The sequence below is a fragment of the Salvelinus fontinalis genome, chromosome 2 (assembly GCF_029448725.1).
Source record: "Salvelinus fontinalis isolate EN_2023a chromosome 2, ASM2944872v1, whole genome shotgun sequence".
Classification (NCBI taxonomy): Eukaryota; Metazoa; Chordata; class Actinopteri; order Salmoniformes; family Salmonidae; genus Salvelinus; species Salvelinus fontinalis.
Window position 1 is genome coordinate 76855001 of NC_074666.1, and position 19202 is coordinate 76874202.

The following is a 19202-nucleotide window of genomic DNA, read 5'->3' on the forward strand; positions in this document are numbered from 1 at the left end:
CAGCTATGGATGTTACTCAGCATAATGGATGTGGTAACTTCCAATCATAAGAAATGGTGCTGGGAACATTGGTGTTTGTATGAAATAAGAGGCTCTCTGCCAGTGACTTCAAGACAAATACAACTGCCGCCTTTCATGTTATCACTGCCAGCAGTCTACCTTTCAGAGACCAGGTTCTCTTTGAACAAACGGGCAAAAAACACACGCTGTTTAGTAGCTTAGTAACAAACCCCTTCCCCACAATCCACCTGTGCAGATGTCAGTGAGTTAGTAGGAAAATGAAAAGCAAGTTACCGTTTCAAAACAAAACAACATCAAAAGATCATAATCACCAGAGGGATAATAAAAATACACACTGTGTTTGGTAATGACCCTACCTGAGGCAATCTGCTACTAATGACAGAGTCCTGAAACACTATTCTATAGAGAGAACAGAAACAGCCATTGTCAACCTGGACACACGCACGCACACTGACAGACACGCGCCCTGACACAAACGCACACAGAGCGGCCCGGCTGCCCATGTTGGAACCCCGTGTTACAACACCAGACTACAACACCCTCTGTTACAGTCTGTCTTCTGGGAAAACTCAGACCCACAGGTGTGATCCCAGGCAGCGGTGGAATGGTAAAGTACAGAGTGTACACCTTAGCATAATTCAACATAGGAGCTGTGTGCATGAAACAGTCGGTTTTTTCAGTCACATTTGGGCAGCTCTGTGCAGCGCATTTAATTATGCACATGCAGAAACGCACAGAGAGAAAGGAGAGAGAGTCGTGAGGGAGTGTGAGGAGTGGGAATCTACTTACGTATAAGTCTGCAGCTCCATAAAACCCACCATCCTGATACACCACGCTAAGAGAGAAAGGCAGACAGAGGAGATGGCAGGTGAAGAGAGGAGATGGCAGGTGAAGAGAGGAGATGGCAGGTGAAGAGAGGAGATGGCAGGTGAAGAGAGGAGATACGGAGGAACAAAGGAGGGAGGAACAGGAGCAGTGGAGATGGCAGACAGTGGGGATGGAAGGGTTGGTGTGTACAGTGAGATGGTCCAAGACCAGAGTGGCAGGAATGAAAGCCAGTGTGGAGGAAAGTAAACAGGGAGATGATTGAGGGGAAAAGTGAACGCACAAGGAGAGAGACAGAACAGTTATTTCACACACATGCAGCATGCAGAGGAAATAGACCACTATTTATTTGTTCCATTACTGCTGAACCAAGTGGTATTATCAACATGACTGTATTATAGGGTACCATCCTCTATCAGCATCCCCCAGGGAGAGGGAACGGAGGCCCATTTACATTGACAAGGTCCTGGACAGACTGAGAGGACAAGACAGACAGTCGTTTGTTTGAAGTCAGGCAGTAGTGGATTAAATATGGAAGAGGCATTTCCTGCAGCACTAGTTTAAAAAAAAATCCAGAATATGACAGCAGTTGCATCCCTATTAACCAACTGACACAGCCCAGCAACAATACAGTTTCTCTGAGAGTCAATCTAGTGGAATTACTGGAACATAGAAAAATAGAAAGAAAATGTGTCTGGTCTTTGTGTGCAGTGTGACGTAGAGGATCAAATTATTGTTCTGCTCAGAGGGAGTTTGTGTCTATACTACCAAACGAATGACATTACGCTTATTGGTATTTATAGTAAACTACTGAATTTACAGAAGGAACGTATATAAATGTCATGTTAAGTGTGTCCGTTCAGAGGATGGGTTCTGTAGTTGAATCCCTTACCCAGGGTAGGCAGGGAGGGCAGGCTGTGGCATCGCCGCACGCACCGCGCTGTACACTGGCCTTCCCCGGCCCCTAAGGTGGGCACCACGGAACGCTGCTGCTGTGGAGGCTGCCGCAGACGGGTAGGGGAACCCCGGAACTGAGGGAGAGGAAAGGAGAGAGAGGGTATGAACGTACAATGCCTGGGGGCACTATGAATTAGAGATGCTTAAATGAAGTCAGATTTGGGTGAAATGAAGGGCATGCAATCTAAGAGGAAGATGAGGTTTACCTGCATAGAGCTCTGGTCCGTACATTGCCTGCACCATTGGGCTTAGCTTCCATCCTGCTGAGAAGCAGAGAGGAGGCAGAAACAGGAGGGTTTCATATAGAAAGGGGTTCCACAGGGAGATGGGCAGCGGACTAACAGTTAGGGATCATAATGAGGCTAATGGAGTGGTTTGCATATGGTTACCATATGGCAGGGTGCTAAGGGCCTCTCCGTTGGGGTAGGGGCTGACCATCTTCTTATTGGTCATCACCCTGGCCGTGGCATTGTTAACCTGGGGAGTGGGAGGAGGGACAGTGAGCACAACGTTTGGCCTACACACAAACACTCTGACACAAAAGACGATCACACAAGTTGACCAATATTAGACATTTACACGTGATAACAATAAATAAACAATATCTAACTATGAATGTGTGAATAATACAATGGTAATAACACTCCTGCTTTCTAAGATCATCAGACCATTTGCCAAGAAGATGGTGATTGTGTGTACACATACAGGGAGGACACAGTTACAGTCTGCTCCCATTCACCATCGCTGGATCATTCACATCAATATGGTGGTGGGTTTGATGCATCACATCATTAACTCATCCCTGCCAGGCTGCCTCCTCCCTAGCCAGTTATACGACAGCTGACAACATCGGTTATGATGAAGTAGTCTCTGCTCTCCCTGACGGTGTTTGTGTGCGCGTGTGTACATGAGTGGGTGGAGGATTGTTAGGGGGAATCTTAGTCATGCAATTAAAGTGTTCTGCCCAAGAGGAGTGTAATCGATGATTCATTGTGGAGACAACTAGCTACACTGAGTGCCAGTGGTTGAGCCCGGCGGTGAGAGGAAGAGAGATTTATAGGCAAGAGAAGAAAGGAAGATGGAGAGATAAGGTGAAGGAGAAGAGCTGGGATACGTGGCACTGCAAGAGAATAATAATATGTGTTTGCAGTATGCAGGTGTGTGAACAGAGACTGGTATTTCTGTCTAGTGCTGCGCCCGGCTGTTGAATCAAGATGGCTGCTAGCTAGGCTAATCCCCTCACTGAACTTCAAAGGGCCATATTAGGCTCCCATAATCTTTATCCATCTCCTTTGATGGGGTTTATGAGAATAACTGTTATGTCGTGCAATTTCAGAGTTTGAGTGTACCGTCGCGCCATGTCAAACTTTGTTGTGAGCTACTAATGACCTATTGGCCAATTGGAGGGCTTTGAGAGTTCTACGTGACGAAGTTCCACTTAGAAGGCCATTATGGATTCAGCCACCTTCAACACCCCACTAGTCATACTCTATCACGGCAGCCCTCATTCAAATGGAAATGAGAATGACCTCATTTTCCTTCATTGCAAATGAGATGGTCAGCCTTGAGTGATTCAATTAGCTGACATAATTGTCCCTGTGAGTGAAGACACTCAAATAAAACAAATAAAATCAGCCTAATGAATCAGATTAATGCTGATAATCTTTTTATATCACAGCATTCATATCCGGGTCATTTATAAACTTCTATTTTGGGTGTGATAACTGGGCAATGATCCATTTCCTTATGTATAGTTAGTGGTGTGTCAATGCCAGGGGAGGTAATGCAATTTGTTCAATCTCACAGAGAGGTAGACATGCAAATCAAACAGAGACCAGTGAGAAAAACATCTGCATGGGTTAATAATAAACATTCAACCCCATCCATCCCACCCCTCAACTTAGGACATAAGCCCACAGCAGTACCAATAGAACTGGACCAAAGTAACCTAAACCGCCCCCAAATTAAACCAAACTTGTTGGGGTTAACCTAAAAAGAAATCAACATCAATACATAAAAAAGGGGGAGGGAGAGAAAGAGGAGTGCAAAAAACATTTGTTGGACAAAATTAATAATTTTATAAGACAGAAATTATACGCAGCCAAATATGGGCGCATCACATGACCAAGAGTGAGAATAAAGAACCAAAAAATGTAATTCAGACAATCAGCAAGCGTTGGATGCAGCATAGAGACCAATCAAAACAATCGCAGCACTCCCATATCAAACACATACAGAGACAGACGGGACAGGTAAGGAGTTCAGGAGAGGGATGCAGGTGAGAAAGAGAGAGAGATAGATACAGAGCCAGTCCACATACAGAAACACAAAGATGGTGTAAGAAAGAGAGAGACATCGTCTACATAAGCAACAACAAAAATCAACAATTATTTTCTCAAAAACAAAAATAACAAATACCAAGGTGCGTCATTCAAAAAAAGCAATTAGATTCTGTGACCATTCTCCCAAAAATCTCACTAAGTTATATGTGGAGGAATAGAAAGATAGAGCACCAAAGGATGGAGGGAAGAGAGAGAAGAGCAATCCTCATACCCCCAAAAAGAGAGAAATCAAATAATACATGAGACACTGCCAGGCATTATTACTGTGTCACAAACTAAGACCAGTACACAAACTAATACACACACCATTCAATAAAGGAAAACCAAACCAAAGAGAAGTTAAAAGGACAGCAAAAGAGAGACCAAAGGATCACCCAGTTAAACCCAATGTGTTTATATACAGTTGGTTAAACCCCTTGTCTTTTCAGGCTTCTCTACAAAGGAATTCACAGAACAGAATGAATCTCTGTGTTCTTTTAACTCCTGGTTGTTAATCCCATTACTACACTCACTACAGAGGTGAGTTATTGCTGTTATAAACTTTAAAGTGCATTCCATAAGATTCCCTGCTGCTGCTCGCAATTTGAACGTAAAAAATCCTCAAACTTTAAGAGCAACGCGATTAACGCTGCTTATCATTGTGAAGAGAAAATATGGACAGATGGATGAGCTATCTTTTCTAAACAATTACAATTTCACCTACTCCTGTAACAGATATACTTACGATGACTGCTGAATGGACATTAATCTTGTACCTTTTGTTAATGCATGGGCGTAGACAGAAATTGGTGGGTGGGCCTGCAGAAGTTTGGATTGGCCAACAGGACCAATCTGATTGGGTGGGTCTGGCAGGGCCTGGCTCCCCAGTGGGTGGGCCTGTGTCCACCCCACAAATGCCTATGCCCCTGTGTTAATCTATCGGTTTCCATGAGTGATTCTCCCTGAAGTTTAGCGCAGTATACTTTCACATTTAGAACACAGAAAAACACATCGAATTAGGAATTAGAAAACTAGAATTGACATTAATATTTTTATGATTGGAATAAAGGTCAACCATTTTGGTCAGGGAGTTGGTCAACTATGGTTTGCCAGTGCTGTGATAAGATAATGTAAAACAGGGCTGGGAAACTGGTGGTGGTGGTGGTGGGGGGGGGGGGGGGGGGGGGGGGGGGGGACTCAGTCGGTGTCACAACTTACTACTGCGAAGCAGAATACACAAGGTGCAATTTCAAAATATTGTTGTGTTTTCATCTTATGTCAGTCAAATTAGCCCATGTTAGCTAACATTTTTTAGATTGGTAAGTTAGTCTAGCAGCCAGTTATCCAAACTTCTAGAAATCAAGGTCGAATTAGAGCCCGTGGGCCCCCATTGATATTGTTAGTCAGTCTCACAGATATTATATTAAAAACTGTGTAGAATTGCATGTAATTAACTCTAAAACAAAAAAATTTGCATGAAATTAATTATAAAATTGGAAAATCTTCTCTCCACACCACGGCACATTTTTTGGAATTGCAGTAAACTAGCTTTAAAACAGCAACATTTTAACTACACCCCATGGTGCCCATCCCTGATAAAAACTAATGAATTAGAAGAATTATCTGCCCTGTATGTTTGTTAGCTAGCAAGCCAGCCAGTTTTAGAGGAATGTTTCCATGGATTTTTAAAAAAATTTTTTATTAACTGCCAATATGCCAACATTCCATTCGAACAATGCAGTCAATCCACAGCCATACATTGGCTGAAATCAGTTGATGATAGGACTTAGACAAGTTGGAAATACAACAAGTACTGCTATTATATCATATAATGGCACTCAACTTCCCGTGAAAACAAACATTTTTAACATGTACGGTTTACATACATATATTTTAGAGGCTATTTATACGGAAAATGTGTATAAACCTTTAAAATGCATTTATAATTATAATCACAATATTTTAGGTTGACAATAATTCGATTACACAATTTCTGATATATCACATGCATTACTTTAATTTTCCTGCATAAGTCAAATCTGGATTACGCCTTAGTTATTAATTCCAATTAGACTGGTTTGGATTTCTCCCCGACCAATATGGGCGCCATTTTACCCGATTCTGGAACTTTGCGGGCTTATGAAATAGCCCCTCTAGTAATTGAATAGGATCTCCATGGAAAAACACACCATGTTGTAGGAAGCAATGCTGTGTTCTAATCATGTCCTCCACCACGCGAGTGAGAATTACCATTCTATGTGCAAGTGCAACATGATTGGGTTGATTAATTATTGTACTTTCCAATCAGCATAACTGATGGGTAGCGTTTGAAAATGGTAACTGTAATTTCTGTACTACTTTCTGTGTGCTTGAATGTTGTGCATTGGGATTTAAAACTGCAATCCACATGTTGTGCATTAGGATTTAAAACTGCAATATGTAACCCAACCAAATTCACATAGAAATGCGAGTTATAGATCTGTCATTCTCAATGAAAGCAAGTCTAAGAAACGGTAGATCTGTTCCATGTGCACCATTTCTATGCTTCCCGTTCTTAACTTCTTTTGGGATAGGGGGCGGTATTTTGACATCCGGATGAAAAGCGTGCCCAAAACAAAACTGCCTGCTACTCAGGCCCAGAAGCTAGGATATGAATATAATTGGTAGATTTGGATAGAAAACACTCTAAAGTTTCTAAAACTGTTAAAATAATATCTGTGAGTATAACAGAACTGAAATTTTCAGCATACCAGCATATCATTTCAGCATACCACTGATTTCAATGGCTGGCACTTTTATAATAGGGCGAAATCGTCCCCTATTGCAGTTCCTAGGGCTTCCACTAGATGTCAACAGTCTTTAGAAAGAGATTTGGGCTGTTTAAAAACAAAAAAGCCCAGCGTTGTCCGGGTTAGGGAGGGTTTGGCCGGCAGGGATATCCTTGTCTCATCGCGCACTCGCGACTCCTGTGGCGGGCCGGCTGCAGTGCACGCTGACCAGGTCGCCAGGTGTACGGTGTTTCCTCCGACACATTGGTGCGGCTGGCTTCCGGGTTGGATGTGCATTGTGTCAAGAAGCAGTGCGGCGGCTAGGTTGCGTTGTGTTTCGGAGGACGCATGGCTCTCGACCTTCGCCTCTCCCTAGTCTGTACGGGAGTTACAGCGATAAGACAAGACTGTAACTACTACCAATTGGATACCACGAAATTGGGGAGAAAAAAGGGGGTAAAAAACAGAAACAAAAAGGACATCCAATAGTCAAAGGTATATGAAATACAAATGGTATAGAGAGAAATAGTCGACGCGTCATAATTCCTATAATAACTACAACCTAAAACTTCTTAACTGGGAAGTTTGAAGAACTGGGAATATTGAACCACCAGCTTTCATATGTTCTCATGTTCTGAGCAAGGAACATAAACGGTAGCTTTTTTACATGGCACATATTGCACTTTTACTTTCTTCTCCAAAACCGTGTTTTTGCATTATTTAAACCAAATTGAACATGTTTCATTATTTATTTGAGACTAAATATATGTATTATATTAAGTTAAAATAAGTGTTCATTCAGTATTGTTGTAATTGTCATTATTACAAATATATATATAAAAATCGGTATCGGCTTTTTTTCGTCCTCCAATAATCGGTATCGGCGTTGAAAAATCATAATCGGTCAGCCACTACTTCAAACAGCTGAAAATACAATAATTTTTCGTTATTGAAAATACACTGCTCAAAAAAATAAAGGGAACACTTAAACAACACTATGTAACTCCAAGTCAATCACACTTCTGTGAAATCAAACTGTCCACTTAGGAAGCAACACTGATTGACAATATATTTCACATGCTGTTGTGCAAATGGAATAGACAAAAGGTGGAAATTATAGGCAATTAACAGACACCCCCAATAAAGGAGTGGTTCTGCAGGTGGTGACCACAGACCACTTCTCAGTTCCTATGCGCTACCAGGAGACAGGCCAGTACATCAGGAGACGTGGAGGAGGCCGTAGGAGGGCAACAACCCAGCAGCAGGACCGCTACCTCCGCCTTTGTACAAGGAGGAGCACTGCCAGAGCCCTGCAAAATGACCTCCAGCAGGCCACAAATGGTCAGAAACAGACTCCATGAGGGTGGTATGAGGACCCGACGTCCACAGATGGGGGTTGTGCTTACAGCCCAACACCGTGCAGGACGTTTGGCATTTGCCAGAGAACACCAAGATTGGCATATTCGCCACTGGCGCCCTGTGCTCTTCACAGATGAAAGCAGATTCACACTGAGCACATGAGCACGTGACAGGCGTGACAGAGTCTGGAGACGCCGTGGAGAACGTTCTGCTGCCTGCAGCATCCTCCAGCATGACCGGTTTGGCGGTGGGTCAGTCATGGTGTGGGGTGGCATTTCTTTGTGGGGCCGCACAGCCCTCCATGTGCTCGCCAGAGGTAACCTGACTGCCATTAGGTACCGAGATGAGATCCTCAGACCCCTTGTGAGACCATATGCTGACACATGCACATTTGTGGCCTGCTGGAGGTCATTTTGCAGGGCTCTGGCAGTGCTCCTCCTTGCACAAAGGCGGAGGTAGCGGTCCTGCTGCTGAGTTGTTGCCCTCCTACGGCCTCCTCCACGTCTCCTGATGTACTGGCCTGTCTCCTGGTAGCGCCTCCATGCTCTGGACACTACGCTGACAGACACAGCAAACCTTCTTGCCACAGCTCGCATTGATGTGCCATCCTGGATGAGCTGCACTACCTGAGCCACTTGTGTGGGTTGTAGACTCCATCTCATGCTACCACTAGAGTGAAAGCACCGCCAGCATTCAAAAGTGACCAAAACATCAGCCAGGAAGCATAGGAACTGAGAAGTGGTCTGTGGTCACCACTTGCAGAACCACTCCTTTATTGGGGGTGTCTTGCTAATTGCCTATAATTTCCACCTTTTGTCTATTCCATTTGCACAACAGCATGTGAAATATATTGTCAATCAGTGTTGCTTCCTAAGTGGACAGTTTGATTTCACAGAAGTGTGATTGACTTGGAGTTACATTGTGTTGTTTAAGTTTTCCCTTTATTTTTTTGAGCAGTGTATATTTCACAGCGGTTTAAATGGTACAATGACTCTCTACACTATAGGTCACTTGTTTGTCACAAACAGAAATTAGGCTAACTATTAGAATTTTAGCAACCAGGAAATGGCAAAGCGATTTCTGCATATTGCACCTTTACACAGGCCCACCCATGAATCTGAAACCCATCCAACACTAGAGACAAAGAAAAGTTATTCTCAAAAGAATAATGACAGATTTATTTTCCCCTTAAGATTGACTGAAGCAGCTGAAGGGATGATAACACAATTGAACAGGAGCTTCCCAGAGAGCCATGGGTTATTATCATTACTGGGGATAACAATTCATTAGGAAAAATATACATACAATGAAGTATTAATCAAATGGGTTCTGGTAAGCCATGTCATTGCAAAGAGGAGGATGATTAAACTTGGACATTGCGGGGGGGTGTTAATGAGAGGAGGGGAGGGGGGTGGATCCATTATTATTACTAGTTGGACCAGGCTGTCAATGGGCTGTGTGTCTGTATGTCTGTCTGTCTGTCTGTCTATGTGTGTGTGTGTGTGTGTGTGTGTGTGTGTGTGTGTGTGTGTGTGTGTGTGTGTGTGTGTGTGTGTGTGTGTGTGTGTGTGTGTGTGTGTGTGTGTGCCTCGTCACTGCTACCTTCCCTATCAATACAGGCCCCATCATAACAGGGACTTATACTCTGGATAGCTGAAGACCAGAACAATGCTAGGCTACCATACTTCAAATTGATTTGTAATATACAATACAAAGATGCTGTGGACATAACTAAAGCATGCAACTACTGTCCATCTTACTCCCAGCATCTACTGCCAATAAGCTAATTGACAGATTGGAACTACCAAATTAACGATTCCTTTAGGAATATTCAAAACAATGTGTGATTTTGCATCTACTGCCTTTTTCAAGGGAGGGGTTGGGGTCAGATCAGCGATTATGTCATATATATACACAACTTACCGTTGCCGAAGAAACAGCGTGAGGACACGCGAGTGGTTACCGTGGAGACTGACAACACACATAGAAGTCATCAGGGAAACAGAAAAAATATAATAACAAATAAATAAACCAACAAACAACCCAATAAATTAAATCCCGCCCAATGTGAAATAAAATGGGGGATAATAGTTGAAAGCAGTAATACAGTTTTTGAGAGAAAAATCATCCAAAATGAGTTTTTGCTCAATGCATGAGCGTCTTTCCATTTCTAGAGAGACACACGGACTGGAGGGGTGCTTCGTTCAACGTATGCAAATTATAGTGGTCATAAGAGAGGAGTAAGGGACACAAAAACCAGGTCGACCACTTTTATATTAAGAGATTGGCTTAATTGCGTCTGAAAATATGTCTCCCACAGTCAAGAGTGGCAGTAAAAATACTTAAGTGAATTGTAGAGTAAAATGATTCTTAGTAAAAGCGACGTTGGCAGGATTCATATTTTGATCTGCAGAGGGGGGTAATTGTATAAAGAAATGACTTTGGAACATTTAGTTCCGCCATGAATCACAACAAAATAACTTTAGGGGAAAAAAAAGGATAAAAAGAGAGAAGGATGGGGTAAGGGACTAAAGACGAAAATATAACATGTGAAAGGAAATACATCGAGAGGTATTACACACACAGGTGCACATATACAAGACAAGAGGGTGAGGACTGGGGAGTGTCACACAGGGACAGAGGACTAGGGAGAAACAAAGGAAGACAAACTTGACTGGCTTGGAGAGAATGGGAGAGAGAGGGAGAGTGAAGGAGAGAGAGGGAGAGAAGGAGAGAGAGAGAGAGATGGAGCAGCCTGTGGTCTGGGAGAAAGAGAGAGGAGTGGAAAGGGAACAGTTTATACTCCCTGTCCCCTTTTCTTTTGCCCTCCTCTCACATAAACACACACAACCACACCAATCCATTCACAAGTTCACCTCTTTTTCTCTGTCAATCATGCAAAGTATCTGAAACAAGCAACAACCATGACTAAATCCAAAGCTAAGCCCAGTTTATCACAAACAGCCCATTGAGAGCAGTAATACAGTTCTGGGGAGCAGAGTTATCACAGCCTTCTTTTGATTGGAGCCAATTCACATCTAAAGCTCAAGTAAAAGAGCTCGTGTTGAAAAAGGATCCAAATCGATGCCTTTTCAATTAAGTTGACACCGAGGTGGAATGTCAGGATTAAACATCAAGTCTGATTGGTTTTCTTGAAGAACATGACCCTTTTCTTTAAAAGACTGACAGAACTGTTTCAAATGGAGGCTGTGAGCAGTTTGCCACCTGCAGTAGTGTAGCGTACATCTATCACTGAATGAGAACGGATCAGCCATGCAGGATCAGATGAACAGTAAGTTAGTCCTTATCACACCCAGCTCTCTCTTTAGTCAGAGACTCAGGCTCATGCAGTGGTGACATGGTTGGTCTCTGAGTGAGGAGCTCTCCTCTCTGCGACCCTGTGTCTGATGAGATGCATGCAGACTCAAGAGCACCAGGAGACGAGACGTCGCTCGTTCTCATTACCACCACTACTGGGGTGATAGACTGCAATTTTCATATTCTACAGCATCTTATGTCTGTCTAAAACTCTGCGCCACGGAGCAATCACTTCCCATCACACCAACACATCAACAACATGCTTCACGGTGAGAGAGACACACCTACACGTTCAATACGCTGTTACTACTACAGTACTTCAGGGTGGGAAATGTGGTGTGACAGCACGGTGACAAGACTTAAAGGGCTTTATCCGTCAAATGTCGGGGTATCCCACAGTCAAATGTCTTAAATGTCACTTTCAAAACATCCGTGTGATGAGTTGCTTGATGGCATATAATTGTCACTGCCTGGAAATTGATTAAGCGTCTACGGGAGGGCTCTCCAACCCTGTTCCTGGAGAGCTACCGTCCTGTAGGTTATCTAGCACACTCAATTCTAACAATTACACGGTTGAAAGGCTGAATCAGGTACATCAAAACTGGGGTTGGAGTGAAAACCTACAGGAGGGTAGCTCTCCAGGAACAGGGTTGGAGAGCCCAGGTCTATGGGTGGTGATGTCAATGTCTTTAGTTTGAGTGCTTTTTGTGGAATACCCTTTGACATGAGGAGGACAAACAAACAAACACAGACTGATGGAGGAGATGCATGGTGTGTGTGCAGACTTAGACACACACAGTAGTGTGGAGTGGAGACACAAACAGCAGGAAGACAAGTGAATCGGACCACTTACATGGGTACATTGGACGCGCACGGGAAACTGACTTCTTCAAAGCGCAGAGTTTTATTCCAGACAAAAAGAAGTACACTTCGATGTAATAGAATAGGCCACTGCAGAGATCAATACTACACTCTGTGTAGAACCAAAAGCCATGCACACTTAGGATTCCAAACTGACTAGCTAGGAGAACAATCGCTACAGATTCCCATGCACTGACAGACTTAAGTCAACAACATTAAATAAATTATTGAATCCAATCAACAACTATTGCCTTTTTTTGTTTTATGGATAAACAGACCTTCATAAAAGTAGGCGTTTTCAACTTTGAGAAGATGTCATGCTAAACAACCAAAAGCAACCACATCACTATCACCAAAATCATCTAGTCTTAACAAAATAGCCGATATAAAAGACATGCAAGAAATCCCAGACTGTCCGCACTAGTGCTGCAGTGACAGCCATGTTACAACACCATAGTATTATCATGCACACATACTTCCAATAAATCCCATGCAAAAGGATAGCAAACGGAATATTCACACTCCTGATTTCAAAAACAATCTGGTAAAATACTACCATGGTATATCTTTCAGAGTTTCCTAAGCAAAACAATGTGTTAAGAAACTGAAAGACATACTACGGTAGTATTTTAAGCAAAACAATGTGTAATCTAAGCCTAGCCTAGTACGGGGCCATTAAAACATTCCTCATGTCAGAACATTGCCTCTAAGCTTAGCCAGTTTTAATTAGTATCTTCACATTTGTTAGAATAACAGCCAGTTAAAAAAAACTGAAATTATATTACCAAGGACAAAGCTAGGGTTGCAAACAACTTCTAGGAGAAAGAAGAATCGTCACATAGCATTGCCTCAAAGGAATGCTGGGCTTTTCCTTCGCTGTTGAATGAGCGTATAAATACAGAACAACCTTTATTTGCCCTTAGTCTGTACGGCTGTTCTATCCCATGCACTAGTCAAACACAGACAAACCTGATGACAGACACTCCTGTTGACCCCATGCATATTACAAAGGACTGGCCACAGCTTCAGAGAGTACAACTACTGTCACACATGCAGCAATGACCAAAGGCGAAAAGAGAGAGAGAGAGAAACTTCCTTACGATCATGCATGAAACAAAAAGATACTCCAAAGACTACAGAGACAGAGGTTACAGAACCGCCAGGGCCAAACAAACAGGTTGTTGATTTATAGAAGTTTAACTGATGTGGGTTTTTATTGGGCTCCATCAGTATCCATTCAACTTGCTGATTGACTGAAGGTGAAATTTAGGGATTACAGACCATTGGATGCAGGTGTCATTCAGAACCAGACGTTGGAGAGCTGACAGATGAAACCCAAGCGGGTCCAGCCATCACCATCATGCAGGACACAACTAGCACAGTTAACCACAGCAAGGAGGCAGGAGCCCATGCAGAATCGTGATTGGCTAAGAACCTGGCTTAAAATAGATCTGCTCCAGAGATGGGTAGGATATCACTGGCACGCAAACGGACAATATTTCAAAGAAAAACATGCATCTTCTCAGCTTCTCCCCAACCCTGAAACAGTCACATACGAGCCAAAGCTTCATTAAAAAATGATAGTGAAAGGAGGGAGCTTAATATCAAGTATATGGCATAGTTATTTTACAGATGGAGAGGAGAGCATGCACTGTGCTGCATGCTGGAGGCCAGGAGACATAAGCTTGTCCCTACCACTTTGCAGCACGGGGGGGGGGGGGGGAGAGGAACATTCTAGACTAGGAACTAAGATATGATCAACCTGGCTACAATCGGCCATGCATCATCGTCTCATCACGTTCCCCTAATGTCCCGCGATTCCAGCAACAGAGAAAGGCGATTTAGATTGTATTTTGAAATCAAAGCAGTGGAAGCTATAATAAGAAATAGTGCAAGACAGAACTGAGAACTAAACGATTTAGAGAGCAAAAACTTCCCAGCATGCCTTGAGGTTACAAATCTCCCCCCGCCCCAAACAAAACCAGGAAACAAGACAAACGCCCCGAAAAAAGGCAGCAACCCATCTGGGGGGTACCAGCAGAGACCACATCAGAGCATGTCAGTGGAAAATGACGGCAGCTAGCGGAATCAGTGTACAGGCAGAGGAACGATGGTAGGAGGAGGAGATGGGTTAAATTACCTCTATCTTGCGACCTTCCACTAGCGTGCCGTGAAGCCTTTCCCGGGCTTTCTCCGCGTCGGCGCTGGTCTCAAACGTGACAAAGCCAAAGCCCTGGGGTAGACAGACAGAGGGGAAAGAGGAGCACCACAAAGACAGCGTAAGGAGAGGGGTGGAAGAAACATACCAGTTGTTCTATAGAAAATCAAAACCCTTTGATTTAGCTAGTTTTACTCATTTCATTACACATTTACTGAACAGGTACACAGTTGTAATCACTGGTTTATACAGTTTGTTCTAGAACTGATACGGTGGTTACTGATTAGGGAAGGGTTGGGCAAACGGAATGTCGAAATTCAAAAGAGGGCCGCACAGATTTTCTTGGGACCGATTTGCTTTTCAAAATCTATTTGCAGTTATTAGAAAATATATAGGTCCATTATAATTTTGACTTACTTTTAATCTAGTTTCAGATGTTCAATAGTGACCTGGAGTTTTTTAAAACCATAATACTACCCTGTTGTTTATACTATCAGTGCAGGTCAATAGGACACAGTGTGTGTGGAAAATGTATCATTGAGACACAGTGAACACTTGAATTTTTCATCATAATGTCCACAGCGGTGGGACTGAGGACATGTTTACCATCTCACTCACCTTTGAGCCCCTCTCATTGAAAATGATCTCAACATCAATAATCTTCCCAAATTGCTGAAAATAAACAAAACACAAGAAATTAGGATACAAACAAAAACTCAACTTGCATTATGTACTCTGTTTAATTAATTGACAATCAGGGGTGAACTACACCTGCAACACACTAGGAGGCAGTATTGTACCAAAATAAATTCAATCAAATTGCAACTACCTTCTATTGTCTATTTTTCTATTCCTTTGTTACTACATGCCTTCCTTTCCTCACTCGTTCACTAACTACTGACTACCTCTCTCTGGCTCTCATGGCCCTGTGATAGAGCAAATCAAAGGACATGAGTGTTCCTCCCTTTGTGACTGTCTGGCCCTTTGTTCTTCTCAACACCCACTCTGACACCAACCATCAATTAAACAACAGGAGGGTTAAACTGATTTACTCCTCATCTCAAAGTGCAGCAAGGAAGTTCCCATATTCTTACCCCAAACATCTGCCTGAGGTCAGGGTCTCGGAAGCGGAAGGGGATGTTGGAGACGTGAAGTCGTTTTGGGGTTCCTTTGGCCTCTGCGGAGTCAGCCCCGGATACTCCTGCTAATTCCACTGCCACGCACTGCCCCACTCCATCTACCTGACCTGGAGACACTTCTGTCTGCTGGGGGAGAGGAGAGAGAGAGAGAGGGAAAGGGAGAGGCTGATAAAAGGAATGATCCGAGTAATCTTGATCATTATCGGGACAAATGCAGAGTGAGCCTAACAACAAAACCAACCATAACACTGACCGGGGTGGGTAAGATGTTGGAAGTCGTGGCTGAGCCATTTGTTCCAGCCCCTGAGTCCGAAGGCCCCTGCCCACCAGCACCAAACAAAGCACCGCCAAACTCTGTCCCCAGGCCGTTCTGCGGAGGGGGTGGTGGAGGGAACGCTGAGAAGGGCGGGGGCACCAGCCCCTCCTGGCCCCCCGTTGAATCTTGAGAACCCTGACAGAGAGAAGACAGGGTTAATACTAGTAGGCATTACTGTACCGTGCAGATGGGGGGCATAGAGAGACTAGAACGAGGGTTAAAAACACAGCTTAAATTTCACCCTCCCTCCTACTCTCTCCCCCTCATATCTCTGACAGCAGAGCATTTCAGTCAGCCTACCATGAAATATTCACTGCAACCACATCTATTATTGACAAATCACAAAATCTGATACACACACATTGCTACACAAGCCTGCTCACTATCCATGTACACGCATATCCAGAGAATATTTATAAAAATACCCTGTGAACAGATACTGCCATCCTTTTTAGTTACACTTGATATGAATTCATATCAAAACCAATTGAGTTGCGAGACAGCTCCAGGCCATTGCCACAGCACTGTTACTATACTGTCTTCATGATAAGCACGGTAATGGATTGTAGCAACGGCCGGTCACGATTTAAAAAAAGGTGTCAGTTATGTGTTGTGGTATGGTGACACTGTGATATAGCACTCTTCAGTCACACACTCAAGGACATCCTGTAATAACTTCAAAACACCCCAACTGTGTTCAGAAAGAGCAAAGCCTGTAGGGGGGAGGGAGGAATGGGGGGAGGCGCCATTTTGTTTCGGGCCATGAAACTGCTTCGTGGCCTTCCAGGCGTGATGACAGCATCCAATACCATTAAAACGGGCCAGTCAGTCAGCCGGCCAGCCAGCCAGTCAGGCCTGGGCGAGGCGACACCCAGGCTCCAGACAGCCTTTTTAATTACCAGGGAAACTAAGTTGCAGGGCAGTAAAGCAAATGAGGATTCACAAATCCCAGAGACTGCAGACTTCTCATCTTGAAACGACAGTGAAAAGAACCGTCCCGGCTACTATTAAATCCCCTCTACTTGATAAGGAGGACTGAGCTCTCGGTTCTGTGCCTTCAAGATAACGAGTGCAACAAAAGTAGGTTTAATTCCGAACAGGATGGAAAACTGTTCTAGTGCTATATTCCACCAGCCTCTCCTTATGTATTCTGGTCCATATGATTCGCTTATGAGGCTGACTGCATACTGCATTCATTACAATGTCATTAACTTAATAATAACAATAGCACATAAGTCCTGCATAAAACGGGGAGGATGATTAAATGAAGGAGGATTCTTCCTCCTGTAAAGACATGTCATCCATAAACACGTAGAAGCCTGGAACCAGGAAGTAAAGGGTGCTTCTCATCATCTGAGTCACAGTGACCAAATCCAAATCTGTGTTGGAGGCTCAGGGGATGGGGGAGGGGTGGAAGTGAAGTGGGTGTTTCTAACAGTACAGTATCTCGATCATGTGAGTACTGGAATGGATATTTAGGCTACTCACTGGTATCCACTGATGGGTGGACAAAGCTAAATAGTAGAGAGAAGGTACTGGCTGAGGGCTGGTAGTACTCAACCCACTTGTCAACGGGACATTCCTGCCACACTCACTGAGAGGTAACAGTAACACTGCCCTAAATGGCAGTATTTCACACACAGGGCAGAGAGCGAGAGAGAGCGAGAGAAGAGAGAGAGGAGAGGGAGAAAAGAGAGAGGAGAGAGAGAGGGAGAGATAGAGAGGAGAGGGAGAGATAGAGAGGAGAGAGAGGAGAGAGAGGAGAGAGAGGAGAGAGAGAGAGAGAGAGGAGAGAGAGGAGAGAGAGGAGAGAGAGGAGAGAGAGAGAGAGAGAGAGAGAGAGAGAGAGAGAGAGAGAGAGAGAGAGAGAGAGAGAGAGAGAGAGAGAGAGAGAGAGAGAGAGAGAGAGAGAGAGAGAGAGAGAGAGAGAGAGAGAGAGAGAGAGAGAGAGAGAGAGAGAGAGAGGGAGAGGGAGAGGGAGGAGGGAGAGGGAGAGGGAGAGGGAGAGGGAGAGAGAGAGAGAGAGAGAGAGAGAGAGAGGATATTGAGGGAGAGAGAGAGAGAGAGAGAGGAGAGAGGAGAGAAGAGAGGGAGAGAGAGAGAGAGAGAGAGAGAGAGAGAGAGAGAGAGAAGAGAGGGAGAGAGAGAGGCTATTATAAAAAGGGAGTAATTCTGTGTTGCAAAAAGGAAAGAATGAAATCATGTGGAAAAACATTGTATTAAAAACGGAAACTGAATGATCAAATTGTTTACAAATTTCAAGAGACAGAGGGGGTTGTAAGGTGAAATTGTATAATATTTCACATGTATATTTGTATACAATATCATAACTCACTAGTAAGCCACTAGGTGATGTTCAAAGGCAATGCAGGAATTAATATAAAATAGTCTAAGCATAACAAATCTCATTTGACCACAAGGTACCCATACAAAATAACTTCAGATTTACTGTTCTGCATGAAGGTATGACACATTAAATGCACCATCTGAATTACGATAGGCTAAACTCTGCATCCCTCTTTCTCTTCACACACCACGGCGGTAGTACAGAAGTGTTACCTGAGACACCATAGGTTTTTCCATACACCAAGAGGACCGGGGGGAGAGAGAGGGCTTGCAATGTGGGTCAAAATATTCAGCGAACGTTGCGAGAGTGCGTGTGTTAAAATGTGTGCAGTGACTGCAGCCTAATGAAATCATTTGAATTAAATTGCACAGTACAGTAGACAGTCAGTGAAGAGTGTTAGTAGACTACAGTAATCTCTTTAACCAGCTAGTTACTCTAATCCCAATCCGTGTATCATGAACGAATAACTGAATGACCACTATTAATCTAATCTACAGCCTACTGTGACGCATTGCTTTGCATTAAATATGCCGCCTCTTCCCCCCTCTCTCTCCACTGCAGTAGTACGCTCCTCTTCCCCCCTCTCTCTCCAATGCAGTAGTACGCTCCTCTTCCCCCCTCTCTCTCCACTGCAGTAGTACGCTCCTCTTCCTTTTTCTGCAGCTGGAGAAATAGATTTGCTTTCCCTCTCCTTTTTCCTCTCCTTCTTTCTCCCTCCTCGCTTGATGAAATCCAGACGAGGGTTTCTACCTCCGCCCCGCCTCCCCCAAGTCAGTCAAAGCCACCGCCGCTATGAAACGTGACCCACGGAT

General features: G+C 43.8%; 1 protein-coding gene across 6 annotated transcripts in view; it reads right to left on the bottom strand.

Annotated features, from left to right (window-relative positions):
• The window catches only part of LOC129826684 (RNA binding protein fox-1 homolog 2-like), a 38543-nt gene that overhangs the window by 4467 nt on the left and 14874 nt on the right, over positions 1-19202 (bottom strand). For 2 of the 6 annotated variants that reach the window (XM_055887717.1, XM_055887700.1), the window contains exons 3-10: positions 15981-16178; positions 15683-15853; positions 15207-15260; positions 14571-14663; positions 2193-2280; positions 2010-2066; positions 1739-1877; positions 811-856 (exon numbers count right to left, since the gene is read on the bottom strand). In XM_055887717.1, the coding sequence (XP_055743692.1) occupies positions 811-856; positions 1739-1877; positions 2010-2066; positions 2193-2280; positions 14571-14663; positions 15207-15260; positions 15683-15853; positions 15981-16178 (846 nt within the window). Of the gene's footprint in view, positions 1-810; positions 857-1738; positions 1878-2009; positions 2067-2192; positions 2281-14570; positions 14664-15206; positions 15261-15682; positions 15854-15968; positions 16179-19202 lie in introns of all 6 variants that reach the window. The other 4 variants (XM_055887711.1, XM_055887692.1, XM_055887707.1 and 1 more) reach the window with 2 other exon arrangements.